The sequence below is a fragment of the Cyclopterus lumpus genome, chromosome 17 (genome assembly GCF_009769545.1).
Source record: "Cyclopterus lumpus isolate fCycLum1 chromosome 17, fCycLum1.pri, whole genome shotgun sequence".
Taxonomy (NCBI): domain Eukaryota; kingdom Metazoa; phylum Chordata; class Actinopteri; order Perciformes; family Cyclopteridae; genus Cyclopterus; species Cyclopterus lumpus.
In genome coordinates, this window is record NC_046982.1 from 21,770,770 (window position 1) to 21,786,212 (window position 15,443).

General features: G+C 44.8%; 1 protein-coding gene across 1 annotated transcript in view; it reads right to left on the bottom strand.

Annotated features, from left to right (window-relative positions):
- The window catches only part of myo10 (myosin X), an 85,631-nt gene that overhangs the window by 39,371 nt on the left and 30,817 nt on the right, over window positions 1-15,443 (bottom strand). Inside the window, exon 4 of the mRNA XM_034554900.1 lies at window positions 4,166-4,353. Coding sequence (XP_034410791.1) covers window positions 4,166-4,353 — 188 coding nt within the window. The remainder of the gene's footprint in view (window positions 1-4,165; window positions 4,354-15,443) is intronic.

Consider the following 15,443-nt stretch of genomic DNA (forward strand, 5'->3'; position numbering starts at 1 on the left):
GACCAGAAACTCATGTTTACAATGTTTACTGAGGGAATAAGTAGAGTCATTTATATAGACTTCTATACAACCAGAGGAGTCGCCCCCTGGTGGTCAGGAGAGAGAATGCAACTTTAACACATGAAGCATAGACTTCTATACAACCAGAGGAGTCAACCCCTGGTGGTCAGGAGAGATAATTCAGCTTTAACACATGAAGCATAGACTTCTATACAACCAGAGGAGTCGGCCCCTGGTGGTCAGGAGAGAGAATGCAGCTTTAACTAGTGCAGACCAGTCAAGTTTCTCCTCACCAAACTGGGAAAAGCATTACTTTATGGAGCTGGATATATAATAATATAATAATGTTGAAACCCGAAAAAAGACAAAACGCAAACTGTTGACACAAAGTTGTGAAAACACTGTTGTCTAAGAAACCACCAGCGTGTTATGGGTTGTTAGGAGGCCGAACCAGGAAAAACAAAACGCAGCGTACCATGAAAACATGCCGACTGCGTCTGAATCTGCTGTTTATTGCTTTATTATCCAGAAGAAGAAGAAAAACTGCCCTGGTGGCATTCGCTGTGTGCAATCAGCGTCTGGAGTTCTTCCAGGAGGTTCTTCGTTGGCGGTTCAGAATCTGCAGCAAAACCACGACAGGGTGTGTGTGTGTGTGTGTGTGTGTGTGTGTGTGTGTGTGAGTAGGTGGGTGGGTGGGTGGGGGGGGGGGGTCATTAAAGTCATGTGGCTCGATGCAGGCAGGTATCCGCATCAGTGAAAAGTGGCATTCATGAGCATTAATGAGCAGATGCCTTGTGTTAGAGCCTCCTCCTCCTCCTCCTCCTCCTCCTCCTCCTCCTCCTCCTCCTCAGCTCCCGTTTCATTCGCTTACCCCTGGCTGGATCTGATTACCCACAATCCCTAGATCCGACGAGAAAGCTTCCTGCTTCGGCTGAAAGTGCCAGTCGGCAATTTATAGCTCCTGTTCCTCACAAGAACTGATGGCTTCTCTGTATGGGGGGGGGGGGGGGGGGGGGGTTACATGTTTTACGAGGGGCCGCTTTGGTGTTTTTTGGGGGGCCGATGGGGGTAATTTGTGTTTGTGTCGCCATTGTGAACCAGCAGCTGTGATCCTCCACCCAGAATCCAACTTTAGGCTTCAGGCACACGAACTTTAAAGTTTAAAGAAGGAAATAAAGTGTTGCTACTCTTCATAAAGATGTATCAGACCTACATATAATGCCAACTTTTTAACAGATACTACTTGTTATGCTTTAGTTCTTCCTCTTCACTTTCCATAATCGAGGTTCCTTTCTTCTCTCAGCAGAAGAAGTGTGGCTGCATCGGGCCACGACATTTAAAGAGACACGCTCCTTTATTTTAAAAAGAAGAACCGTCTTGATTGCAGTAAAAGTTCTTTGCCGACGAGCCTGTGGTAATCCAGTGGTACGGGCTGAAGCTCGCGGGAACACTTTAATGATGATTTAATCCCATGTTCCACTCGTTTAAAGTCTTTTAAACTCTCGGCTGCAGCTGCAGGGCGACAATCAGCTGGTTCTGAGGCAGTAAAAGGTTTAAAAGTAACTCTCACTGGGTGGAGGTCCAGAGAGTGATACTCAAATACCTTTTAGGGTCGTTATTCAGCAAAAAATACATTTCTATTTCATTTAACAACTTTTTGTTTTACAAAATTCAGGCAAAAATGTATCAATGAAATAATTGTTCATCTTGCATGAAGGTCAGGACGCAACGTTTAGTGTATTTGAAGACGCAGAGGTTTTAAATTCATGTTTAGCTGTCACTTTTGGATGAACGCTATTTATTTATGAACGGGTTTTGTTGCATTAAATAAGTATCACATTCACAGCTGTGTTATGACGTATAATCACCTGACACTAAGGAACATGCTCAGAACGAGCCGTTCATATCTACTCAGCCCACCGTGCTCCTACGGGAGCCCACAAGGGACAAACCCAACGCTGATTCTAGAGAGAGGCTTTCACCTGGAAAGGGGTTCAATAAGGACCTTCAGAGGAGGAGGGTGTGTCCTTTACACACAGCTGAGGCCACAGCTTCAGGTCTGTGGTCGTCATGGAAACACACCGGGGCCAAACCTCTGGGTTCTTCCATCTCGTCTTAAAGCTGCAGGTTCTGCGGTGAGTGTCGTCATGAACTCCCTCTAAGCCGGAGAAGAGACGAGGAGCAAGACAAACAGGAAGCGGAGCGGCCGCGTTGTGAACCACGCGACACGTTTGTGTTGACGCCACCGCGCCGCTGGTTGCCCCCGCCGACCCACTTCCTGCCGGGCAAAAAGAGCTTCTGTGTGCCAGAAGGACGGAGGGCACCCGCGAGGAGAGCCGGCGCCCACGGAGCTGCCGGGTTCCACGTGGAGAGAGGAGGTCGGGGGGGTCGAGTAAGACTTTCACCCAGGAGACCGCTGTTCGTGTCAAACTTCACCGATTTCTAACTCAAACCTTGAACAACGAACTAAACCACGATGGTTGTTGACCGAGTCGTTCAACATTATTGTTGTTATTATTTTTGTTCCATTCATTCATTTATTTGTTTGTTTTCTATTCCTTTTGCTCTTTTTGTTGTTGTGTTTTGTTGTGCTCATTGTTTTTATTCCTTTTTGTTTTCCAAAACGTTTATCTGTATTGACGTTATGTATGTTTATGCTTTGCTAAAGTTATCATTATTATTATTATTATTAACCACATCTTCAAAAGGGGAGGTCCTTGCAGGAAAGGGTTGCTCTTAAAGCAGGAATAAGATGCTTGTGACGGACCACTCAGACCAGCTTCCCTTTAATGGAAGGGGGACACGTGTGTCTCATTACCCACAATGCCGATGAAACCGTGGGGGGGGGGGGGGGGGGGGGGGGGGGGGCTGTAAACTCGTGCCAGATAATTGTCAGAAAACTGCAACACTCTGAAGCCCCGCCCCCTCCACCACTGTTCTGATCTCATTCTGCTCAGTTTTAGTGTCCTGCTCCGCTCGGGAAACAGAACCGTCCGGGCTAGAACTAGAACATGTATTTTATAAAGAATAACACAGACGTTTAAAAAGAGAGAGTTGAATTTCTTTAATAATTAATTTAAAAAAAAATTAAATCCAAAAAGTGTTCCCGATGTCGGTAAAATTGTGAGTAGGTGTTTTATATAATAAAGTATTTACATCAGCATTTCTCTGATTTGTTGTCACGGTCTCAGGAGAATCAACCATGACTCAGAATATTTAAGATTAGAATAAACATACCTTCTTTTTTTAAATTAGACATGTTTTTAATTTTGCAAATGTTGTGTCCAAGGACTGTCGGAAAGATGAATGCTAAGATTATGACGGTTTTTACAGCTTCTGGAAGGAAACTGTATATAGAAAACATGCTTTTCAAAAAGAGTTCAGAGGGTTATGAACCAGGTGATGGCGTCACGTGACCAATCAAAAATAAATAATACGTCTCTGCCCCTAAAACTATTTTAAATCTTGTATTAGATTTCTTTAAAACACGTCTCTTTACTCTGTGACATGTTTTTGACCCCAAAGGACGGATCAGAGTCCCGGTCCACGTATTCAGGAGACCTCGACGACCGCAAACACAAACAGTTCCCACCGAGTCAAACACCGGGCCCCCCCCCTCCGGCATCCGCCGGCCGCTAAATCGGGGGCCCCAAAATATTATCGTTTCTGCCGGGTAAAAATAACCGCGCTTTTGAAGTCGGGGAGAACGTCTTCGCCTGTCCGATGAAACAATGGAGCGCCGGGAGGATGTGAAAGTCGGCCGGCTAAAGGAAGGATGTGAAGGAGGGAAAGCGGCGGAGTGTGTGTGTGTGTGTGTGTGTGTGTGTGTGTTCGCTCAGGTCCTCAGAGCTGCAGCCAAACCTCCCGGGAGGCCTGAGCGTTGATCAAAGTGTTTGGCACGCTGAGCGAATAAACTCGTTTATTCTAACGGTCAATCAGAGGGCTTCGATTTAACAGCTGACTAAGAGAAGGATGTCCTGACCGGGCATTCGCTGTTGGTTGGTCAGCAAAAACTGGTAAAAAACATTATCAGGGCGACGTGGAGACAAAGACACGTCTCCACCACAATTAGATTTCTGCGTCCACCCGGCTTGTTTTTGGGGTGTTTTCCGCCCCCTAGTGGCCACAAACCAAACTTAACCGTAGAGAACCGGTCGAGACCCACCTGATCAGGACGCACTGGTTCTGCAGCCTCTTCCACAGCGAGCGGTAGCACTCGTTGGCGACGGCGAAGATGTGCGGTGAGGTCTCGCCCAGGTGGCGCCGGCTGTACAGCTCCATCGCCGGCCGGTCGTAAAGGCCGGCGAGAGGCTGGTAAGGGTTCACCGCCGCCAGGATGGAGCCGATGTACGTCTGGGGACCAGGAGAGACGAGAGAGAGAGTCAGAGAGGGTCAACTGGAATGAAGGAAACATTTCCACCGAAGCATCGCGTAGTTCAGGTGAGCCGCTGATCTTATCGAGGATCATTTTTCATAATAAATGTCCATATCATTTAAATACGTGCAAAAATTCACAGGAGCACCGGGATGTCGTCTGCATAGCAGCGCACCCTAGAGGAGCATTTGCTTTGTTTTGTCTTATTTGCACAGATTCATAGAGGAAGCAACAAGTCTCAATCCTTTTGAGAAGACAGAAGACAGCATCGTGGCGCCTGGAGAGAGGGTAGTAAAGTGTGTGTGTCAGTCATCAGAGAACATCTGCATGAAGCTGGGGAGATCTTCCTGAAACAGATTAAATTATGCGTTGCGCAACATCAGCTGTGATGACGAGAGCAGTGACTCAGATCTGAGGCGACGCGTCGTCACACGTCATCTAACCATTGGAGGTCAGAGAGGAACATCTCCATCATCTAACCATTGGAGGTCAGAGAGGAACATCTCCATCATGTAACCAGCGGAGGTCAGAGAGGAACATCTCCATCATGTAACCAGCGGAGGTCAGAGAGGAACATCTCCATCATCTAACCAGCGGAGGTCAGAGAGGAACATCTCCATCATCTAACCAGCGGAGGTCAGAGAGAAACATCTCCATCATCTAACCATTGGAGGTCAGAGAGGAACATCTCCATCATGTAACCAGCGGAGGTCAGAGAGAAACATCTCCATCATCTAACCATTGGAGGTCAGAGAGGAACATCTCCATCATCTAACCATTGGAGGTCAGAGAGGAACATCTCCATCATCTAACCAGCGGAGGTCAGAGAGGAACATCTCCGTCATGTAACCAGCGGAGGTCAGAGAGGAACATCTCCATCATGTAACCAGCGGAGGTCAGAGAGGAACATCTCCATCATGTAACCAGCGGAGGTCAGAGAGGAACATCTCCATCATGTAACCAGCGGAGGTCAGAGAGGAACATCTCCATCATCTAACCAGCGGAGGTCAGAGAGGAACATCTCCATCATGTAACCAGCGGAGGTCAGAGAGGAACATCTCCATCATGTAACCATTGGAGGTCAGAGAGGAACATCTCCATCATCTAACCAGCGGAGGTCAGAGAGGAACATCTCCATCATGTAACCAGCGGAGGTCAGAGAGGAACATCTCCATCATGTAACCAGCGGAGGTCAGAGAGGAACATCTCCATCATGTAACCAGCGGAGGTCAGAGAGGAACATCTCCATCATCTAACCAGCGGAGGTCAGAGAGGAACATCTCCATCATCTAACCAGCGGAGGTCAGAGAGGAACTTCTCCATCATGTAACCAGCGGAGGTCAGAGAGGAACATCTCCGTCCTGAACCTGGCAGAGCATCAAACAGGTGAGGTTGGTAAAAACACCCAGAACCTCCTCCAGTCCACTCAGCAACACAACACCTTTGACCTTTAGCTTTTCTCTTGTCACCTCCTCCACTCAGACTGCCCCCCCCCTCCCCCCCTCCCCCCCCTCCCCCAAAGCGGCTTCACGTTTCGGTTCAAACTGGCTGAAAGAGAAGCGGGAGGAGCCAGAAGACGAGTTGGCAGCCGCTCCGCGGTGGTGACTAATGGATAAATAGGCAGGCAGTGGAAAAAATATATATTTAAGAAAAGAAAAGGGCAGCAAATAACTGTGAAAACCACCGAGTGTTTCTACCAGCGGCCTCGCAGGAGAAATTACAACAGCTTCAGGAACAGCTTCAGGAACAGCTTCAGGAACAGCTTCAGGAACAGCTTTAAGAACAGCTTTAAGAACAGCTTTAAGAACAGCTTCAGGAACAGCTTCAAGAACAGCTTCAAGAACAGCTTTAAGAACAGCTTTAAGAACAGCTTCAAGAACATCTTTAAGAACAGCTTTAAGAACAGCTTTAAGAACAGCTTTAAGAATAGCTTTAAGAACAGCTTTAAGAACAGCTTTAAGAACAGCTTCAGGAACAGCTTTAAGAACAGCTTCAGGAACAGCTTTAAGAACAGCTTTAAGAACAGCTTCAAGAACATCTTTAAGAACAGCTTTAAGAACAGCTTTAAGAACAGCTTCAGGAACAGCTTTAAGAACAGCTTCAAGAACATCTTCAGGAACAGCTTCAAGAACATCTTCAAGAACATCTTCAGGAACATCTTCAGGAACAGCTTCAAGAACATCTTCAGGAACAGCTTCAAGAACATCTTCAGGAACAGCTTCAGGAACAGCTTTAAGAACAGCTTCAAGAACATCTTCAGGAACAGCTTCAAGAACATCTTCAGGAACAGCTTCAGGAACAGCTTTAAGAACAGCTTTAGGAAGGAACAGCTTCAAGAACAGCTTCAGGAACAGCTTCAGGAACAGCTTCAAGAACAGCTTCAAGAACAGCTTCAGGAACAGCTTTAAGAACAGCTTTAGGAAGGAACAGCTTCAAGAACAGCTTCAAGAACAGCTTCAGGAACAGCTTCAAGAACAGCTTCAGGAACAGCTTTAAGAACAGCTTTAAGAACAGCTTTAAGAACAGCTTTAAGAACAGCTTCAGAAAGGAACAGCTTCAAGAACATCTTCAGGAACAGCTTCAGGAACAGCTTTAGGAACAGCTTTAAGAACAGCTTCAGAAAGGAACAGCTTCAAGAACATCTTCAGGAACAGCTTCAGGAACAGCTTTAAGAACAGCTTCAAGAACATCTTCAGGAACAGCTTCAAGAACATCTTCAGGAACAGCTTCAGGAACAGCTTTAAGAACAGCTTCAGGAAGGAACAGCTTCAAGAACAGCTTTAAGAACAGCTTTAAAAACAGCTTCAGGAACAGCTTCAAGAACAGCTTCAGGAACAGCTTTAAGAACAGCTTCAAGAACATCTTCAGGAACAGCTTCAAGAACAGCTTCAAGAACAGCTTCAAGAAGGAACAGCTTCAGGAACAGCTTCAGGAACAGCTTCAGGAACAGCTTCAAGAACAGCTTCAAGAACAGGACGGAGAAGACTGAAACGTGTTTCTTCTTCTTTAGAAAACACTTTAGAAGGAAATAGTGAAACTGTCCAATGCAGTAAACAGTAAACAATGTGTACACAGTAAACAATGTGAACACTGTAAACACTGTAAACACTGTAAACACAGTAAACACTGTAAACAATGTAAACACAGTAAACAATGTGAACACTGTAAACACAGTAAACAATGTAAACACAGTAAACAATGTGAACACTGTAAACAATGTAAACACAGTAAACACTGTAAACACTGTAAACACAGTAAACACTGTAAACAATGTAAACACAGTAAACAATGTGAACACAGTAAACAATGTAAACACAGTAAACAATGTGAACACAGTAAACAATGTAAACACAGTAAACAATGTGAACACAGTAAACAATGTAAACACAGTAAACAATGTGAACACAGTAAACAATGTAAACACAGTAAACAATGTGAACACAGTAAACAATGTGAACACAGTAAACAATGTAAACACAGTAAACAATGTGAACACAGTAAACAATGTAAACACAGTAAACAATGTGAACACAGTAAACAATGTAAACACAGTAAACAATGTAAACACAGTAAACAATGTGAACACAGTAAACAATGTGAACACAGTAAACAATGTGAACACATCTAGCTGCATTTCACTTCCCCGTTGTGTATTTGGCTCGTTTCAGTGAAGCTGTCTGTTTTATTGGCCGTTAGTAAAAGTTTATTTTACGAGCGGAGCTTCAAAGTGTTAAAACAAGCCGATGCATTAAAGACACAGGTCTCCTTTTCCCTCATTACAGAAATCAATCACCAGAAAAGGGGGGGGGGGGGGGGGGGGGGGGGGGGGCCTGAGGTCTGAACTCAAATTACAGCCACAATGAGGATAATTGGGTTAATAGGCATGAAAAGAACCAGCTAATAGAAATCCCGCTGGCGGGGCGGCGTGTTGGAGACGCTTTAAGGAGCTTCTGATTCTCCAGAGACCAATAGTTATGAAGCTCTTATGAATGCAATATACAACTACGGAGTCATTAAATAATAGGCAGATATTCACATTTAACCCTCGGAAGCCTCGTTTAAAGCTACAACGTGTATCCCCACGGTCAGATTATCGTCTTTCCGACGGTCCTCGAACACATCGTGTGCAACGCTTCCGTTGGAAAAGGAGACTCAAACTAAACTTTGTCCAAAAGACAATTTCTCCGTTTCTCGTTTAAAAAAATTGCGCCCAAAATAATTCTCACTTTTTAAAATGCATTAATAAGTGATTAGAAGTTTATTTTAAGTGGTCATTGTTTGTAAAACATGAATATGAACATGTTCTAGATGTATTTATTTATTGAAAGCCATAGTCACATTAAAATAATCACAATTAAAGGTTATAATGCATTATAATCATTATAATAGTAGAGGATACTCTCAGCAGGTCAGTGTTTGCCTAAAGGGAAAATGTTCCGTATTGTTCTCGCACGGATTAAATGATGATTTTTTTTAACTTTCCTGAAAGCCATAATCCCAATAACATGATTACAGTGCCTTATTAAAAAGGTGGTATTATATTACAACAATGGCCTACTGACTGACTGACTCGCCCACATTCAGGCCGCCGTTCAAAAACATTTGAATGGCAGTTGAGGCGACGCCATTTATTTACATGACAAATAAGGACCTGCCTGGGTGGAGTGTGGGGGGGGGGGGGGGGGGGGTTACAGTGTATCTAAAGTCAACATCAGACGGAGCAGTCAACACCAGCTCGGGTGGAGGAGCTCAGGTGGAGGTGGTCAGATTGGAGGAGCTCGGGTGGAGGAGCTCAGATTGGAGGAGCTCGGGTGGAGGAGGTCAGGGTGGAGGAGCTCGGGTGGAGGAGGTCAGATTGGAGGAGCTCGGGTGGAGGAGCTCGGGTGGAGGAGGTCAGATTGGAGGAGCTCGGGTGGAGGAGGTCAGGTTGGAGGAGCTCTGGTGGAGGAGGTCAGGTTGGAGGAGCTCGGGTGGAGGAGCTCGGGTGGAGGAGGTCAGGTTGGAGGAGCTCGGGTGGAGGAGGTCAGGTTGGAGGAGCTCGGGTGGAGGAGGTCAGGTTGGAGGAGCTCGGGTGGAGGTGGTCAAGTTGGAGGAGCTCTGGTTGGAGGAGGTCGGATTGGAGGAGGTCGGGTGGAGGAGGTCGGGTGGAGGAGCTCAGGTTGGAGGAGCTCGGGTGGAGGTGGTCAAGTTGGAGGAGCTCGGGTGGAGAGGTGGTCAAGTTGGAGGAGCTCTGGTTGGAGGAGCTCTGGTTGGAGGAGCTCTGGTTGGAGGAGCTCTGGTTGGAGGAGCTCTGGTTGGAGGAGCTCTGGTTGGAGGAGCTCTGGTTGGAGGAGCTCTGGTTGGAGGAGCTCGGGTGCATTAAGGCAGAAATAAGACTTTGACGCCTGTCAACAGAACAAACACCTAATTTAAAACTTTCTACCAGCCCCCATCTGGAGAACTCATCTGCTGACAAAGACTTTAAAAGACATGTAGTATTTTTTAAATTTTTTAATTTAAATTTATTTTTAATTTAGTTTCACTTATTTGCCCTTTTGAATATTTCTCTAATTTAAAAACAGGTTGTATGAATGAAGTGGAAAACTCCATTTGAACTATAACTAGAGTGGTTAAAAGAATGCTTTGGGTGAAGCCGCCGCTCAACTCCATGAATTACAACCATTTGGACTCAATTACATTTCCCCGGTCACATTTTCCACGGCGGCCACCCGGCTGAGAGCTGATTGGCTGTGGATGTCATCAGGAGAGCCCCCCTATTGGCCGATGTGATGATGCCCTCCTCCTCCTCCTCCTCCTCCTCCTCCTCCTCCAAGGACGCCATGAACCTGATCCCCACGTTTACATTGTTGGTCGGAGGTATTTAAACTGAGAGTTCCATGACAGTGGACAGCCAGTTACACCAGTCCAACCAGTGTGAGGCCTGGTGCTGGTACTGAGGACCTTAAAAAGGTCCGATCTGGAGCATTTAGGGGGATCCATCGGCAGAAATGGAATACAATAGTCATAAGTGTGTTTTCTTCAGTGTGTATAATCCCCTGAAAATTACAATTGTTGGCTTTTCGTTAGCTTAGAACGGAGCGGTTCCTCTTCCAGAAGTCTTCCATGTATCTACAAAACAGGCAAACCAACCAGTGTTGGTTCCAATGGGCTGAGGTTCTACCCAGAACCATTTGCTTCTGGAGGAGGGTTCTTCGAGGATTGTTGAACACATGCGTGGGTGTTAAAAGATCCTCCCAGCCAATACAACCCCCAAAATCTGATGGCCCGGGCCATTAAGGAGCCTCATGAGGAACCCTGGGTGGGTTCGAGTGGAAACCCTTGGTATATAAAAGGGTTCTTGGAAGAGCCTTCTGGGTGGGTTCTAGTGGAAGCCCTTGGTGTATACAAGGGTTCTTGGTAGAGCCTTCTGGGTGGGTTCTAGTGGAAACCCTTGGTGTATACAAGGGTTCTTGGCAGAGCCTTCTGGGTGGGTTCTAGTGGAAACCCTTGGTATATAAAAGGGTTCTTGGTAGAGCCTTCTAGGTGGGTAGTAGTGGAAACCTGTGGTATATTAAAGGGTTCTTGGCAGAGCCTTCTGGGTGGGTTCTAGTGGAAACGATTGGTGTATAAAAGGGTTCTTGGTAGAGCCTTCTAGGTGGGTTCTAGTGGAAACCTGTGGTATATTAAAGGGTCGGAAGGTGGAAATCCCGTAAGAGGGTTCTGGGTGGAACCGTTCTCTGTCGAGCCTCGAATAAGCATTTTGGGTGGAACCTTTCACATTATGGTTCTATATCTAATTAGATCCCTCTCTTTTCAGATAAAAGGTGTTATAAAAAGGTTCCACTGAAAAGGGATCTCCGATGGGAACCAGTTGGAGAACTCTACACGGTTGTAGTTTGCACTTTCATTTCTAACTTGCACGTTTTCGTGTTTTCCTTTCGGCCTCCGTAGTACGCTTGGGATAAGTTGCAGTCTGCCACCTCACCACTAGATGTCGCCACACTGGATAACAATCGATACGTTTCATGTTGATCACAAAGGAGGAACAAAAGGACCAGAATATGAAGTCATGTCCGACCCAAGAAAAAGCATTTGTATTTCATTTCTAAAGATCAGAAGGGGACATTGAAGCTAAATGAGAACGAGCATTCAACTTCCTTTCAGAATATTCATTTGGAAATGTACATTTTGTGACTAATATGAACCCCAGAAGTGTAGTTTGACCACGCAGATGGAGGAGTGGGCCGCGCTGCAGGAGGAGTTCAGGAAGATTTTCTTTCCACCGTGAACAATGAAGAGTTGCATTCGTTAAATATCGAGTAACCTATGAAGCTTTGACAGTCAACACACCTTCAGAGATGTGCAGCAACAACTGAAGCTGGAGAGACGTCGTGTTTACAGAGAGGCGTCAGTCAACCGTACAACTGAGGGAGGCATGCAGGCAGTCGGACCGGTCCAAAAAAAAAAAGATCTCTCAGAGACGGAGCCAGATGAATGTGCCGAGAGGGAAACGAGGACCAGATGGAGGTAAAAAAAAGAAGAAGAAGAAGAAGAAAATAAACCAGGAGGATCAGAGCCAAAGCGCTCTGCTACCTGCCTGACTGACGGCAGGAAATGTAAGAGGGGGGGCAACAGTTAATGTGTCACCGAGACAAATTCCTGCATTTGTTATACTTGGCGATATTAAAGCTTATGTTTTAATATCGCTGATGACGGCAAAATAACCGACATCTGCAAAAGTGTGGTTGTTCAGGAGAAGAGACTTTATTCTCCACGGGATGCCTTGTTGTTTTTAAACCAAGCTATGGCAGTTTGGACAGGACGAGAACATGTTTAACATGTAATAATACGTCGTGGAACGTTTTGATTCTCTTTGGGGGAAAACTAATACAAATGTATGTATTAAAATTCAGTTTTTATTTCCTGACTGGGACACAGAAAATATGTTTTGCGTGAAGATATAATGATGCAGCGCAGATGACGAAATCAGCCACTGAATAATTTAATACTACAAAAGAACTTAGAAATTAGACTTGAAGTAAGGAACCAAACTTCTACTGACCACCAGGGGGCGACTCCTCTGGTTGTATAGAAGTCTATGCTTCATGTGATAAAGCTGCATTCTCTCTCCTGACCACCAGGGGGCGACTCCTCTGGTTGTATAGAAGTCTATGCTTCATGTGTTAAAGCTGCATTCTCTCTCCTGACCACCAGGGGGCGACTCCTCTGGTTGTATAGAAGTCTATGCTTCATGTGATAAAGCTGCATTCTCTCTCCTGACCACCAGGGGGCGACTCCTCTGGTTGTATAGAAGTCTATGCTTCATGTGTTAAAGCTGCATTCTCTCTCCTGACCACCAGGGGGCGACTCCTCTGGTTGTATAGAAGTCTATATAAATGACTCTACTTCTCTTGATGTATTCCCTCAGTAAACATTGTAAACATAAGTTGTTGGTCTCAATCTCTAGTTTCAAGTCTTCAAAAACCAAGATGGCGACGGCCAGAAGGCCTGAATCGAGGCTTCTCTCCAGCAGTTGTCTCCACCTCCTCCTGGAGGACATCCTGTTAGCCCCTAAATGCTCCACTGTGTCCGTCAGCTGTTTGCTGCTAAGCAGGAAGTGCAGGGTTCCTCTTCAACAGCAACGTGTATGACCGATGTGGACTGAAGAGGTCCAACTCACATTCAGCAAAAATAATCAGAACGATCTAAATTAAACCAAAGGGACGGCCCCCGATCATGGTCTGACTGGGCCCACAGGAAGTGAGGTGTTTGTATACATAGTCAAAAGGAAATGACATCGGCAGAGAGTTTCTTTGGCGAAGCGTGAAGCTGCGCTGGAAGGTCGTTTCTCACATCTGAACGCAATCAGGACTGTGTGTGTGTGTGTGTGTGTGTGTGTGTGTGTGTGTGTGAGTTTGTTTATGTACAGATAGACCAGATACGTGGGGGTGGAAAGAAAGCAACATGTAATCTAACTGGATGACTTCTAAAATGACATAAACATTTCATATAGAAAGTGACGTTAAATGCCTGCAGAACAACTCTGGATTTATTTTATTTATTTATTTTTATATATTGGGAAATGAATTTGGGCCCAAACCCGAGCGTGATTTGACCAAAGCGTACACGTACACACACACACACACACACACACACACACACACACACACACACACACACACACACGGTATTATATTCACGCTGCGCGTAAAATACGAAATGCAAAATGCTGCAACGGAGGGAAAGAAGGGTTCTTGATTTATAAAGACCCCCTGCTGGGAAGAGAGAGAGGAGAATGCCTTCTGTGTGTGTGTGTGGAGACGAGGGGGAGTTGAGAGTCAAATATGAATGGGGGGGGGGGGGGGGGGGGGCAGACAAAATAAAGAACAGCGTGTGATAGAAAAATGAGAGAATGTGTGTGTCAGTGTGTTTGTGTGTGCCTGTGTGTGTGTGTGTGTGTGTGTGTGTGTCCCCTGCTGATCCTAACCAGCTGTGCTGTTGCCTCCTCTGAGCTCGAATGCTAAAGCAAAGTGTGGCCAGCGAGCTTCACAGTTTAAATGTTCAAATGTCCCGTTTCAGACGTGAGAAAAGAAGAAGAAGAAGCTCTTCAATATCTTTGCAGTGCGTGGAATATTAAAAAAGAAGGATCCTTTTCTGGCAGCAGAGTCGCTCCCACTTTAAAGGTGATTTAAAGAGAATAATTTAATCTGTCAGAGACATAAAACCTGCAAAGAGAGGGCGAAGCGGTCGGTCTGGTGATGGTTCAACTCATTAACTCTCTCAGATGTCAGCAGGAGTGCTTTTAGGAATTTCGGGGCCCCTGACAGGTTATGACACCGGGCCCCTTCGCTGTGATGCATTCACCCCCGAGAGCAGCTTCACCTGCGTTCTGGAGAAGCTGAAATATGAACTCGTCATATTACCTCCCACACACACACACACACACACACACACCGAGGAGTCACAAGCTGCAGCCTTTTCATAGGAATGTCTCTTTTGGGAAAGGCCCTGACCGAGCCCTCCGGCGACACATCCAACGGTCCAACATAAACAGAAGTCCGTTTTGAAACGCTCACATGAACCTGGTTGTTTCTGGAAGCCGTCAGGATGTCGAGTGAGCAGCGACGTGACGACTTCCAGACGCAGAGCTGAAACCACTGGATGTGGCGTTCAATGTCTGACGTACGAGTCGCCTCTAGTTTGGACCATTCACCCAGTTCAAAGGAATTAGGCTTTAATTCTGCTCCATTATTTGTGCATGATGCCGCTTATTTGCTGATAAATTGATTATAGAAAATATTTGGCTAGAAAACAGCTCTGTTTTTATTCTCTGTGAAGAGTATAAACAGCTGTGAATGTTAACTTTTAACCAGAAACACAACGTAACGTTATTTATAATAATCATAACGCTGAAACGTAACAAGTTACTTTTTTAATAGTAACATAAGTTACTTTTTTAACAGTAACATTGTAACGGAACAAGTACATTTTTTTAATAGTAACACGTAAAGTAACACTGTAACGTACCAAGTTAATTTCGTAAAGTAACATTGTAACGTAACATGTTAATTTCTTAAAGTAACATTGTAACGTAACATGTTAATTTCTTAAAGTAACACTGTAACGTAACATGTTAATTTCTTAAAGTAACATTGTAACGTAACATGTTAATTTCTTAAAGTAACACTGTAACGTAACATGTTAATTTCTTAAAGTAACACTGTAACGTAACATGTTAATTTCTTAAAGTAACATTGTAACGTAACATGTTAATTTCTTAAAGTAACACTGTAACGTAACATGTTAATTTCTTAAAGTAACACTGTAACGTAACATGTTCATTTCGTAAAGTAACACTGTAACGTAACAAGTTAATTTCTTAAAGTAACATTGTAACGTAACAAGTTAATTTCTTAAAGTAACACTGTAACGTAACAAGTTAATTTCTTAAAGTAACACTGTAACGTAACAAGTTAATTTCTTAAAGTAACATTGTAACGTAACAAGTTAATTTCTTAAAGTAACACTGTAACGTAACAAGTTAATTTCTTAAAGTAACATTGTAACGTAACAAGTTAATTTCTTAAAG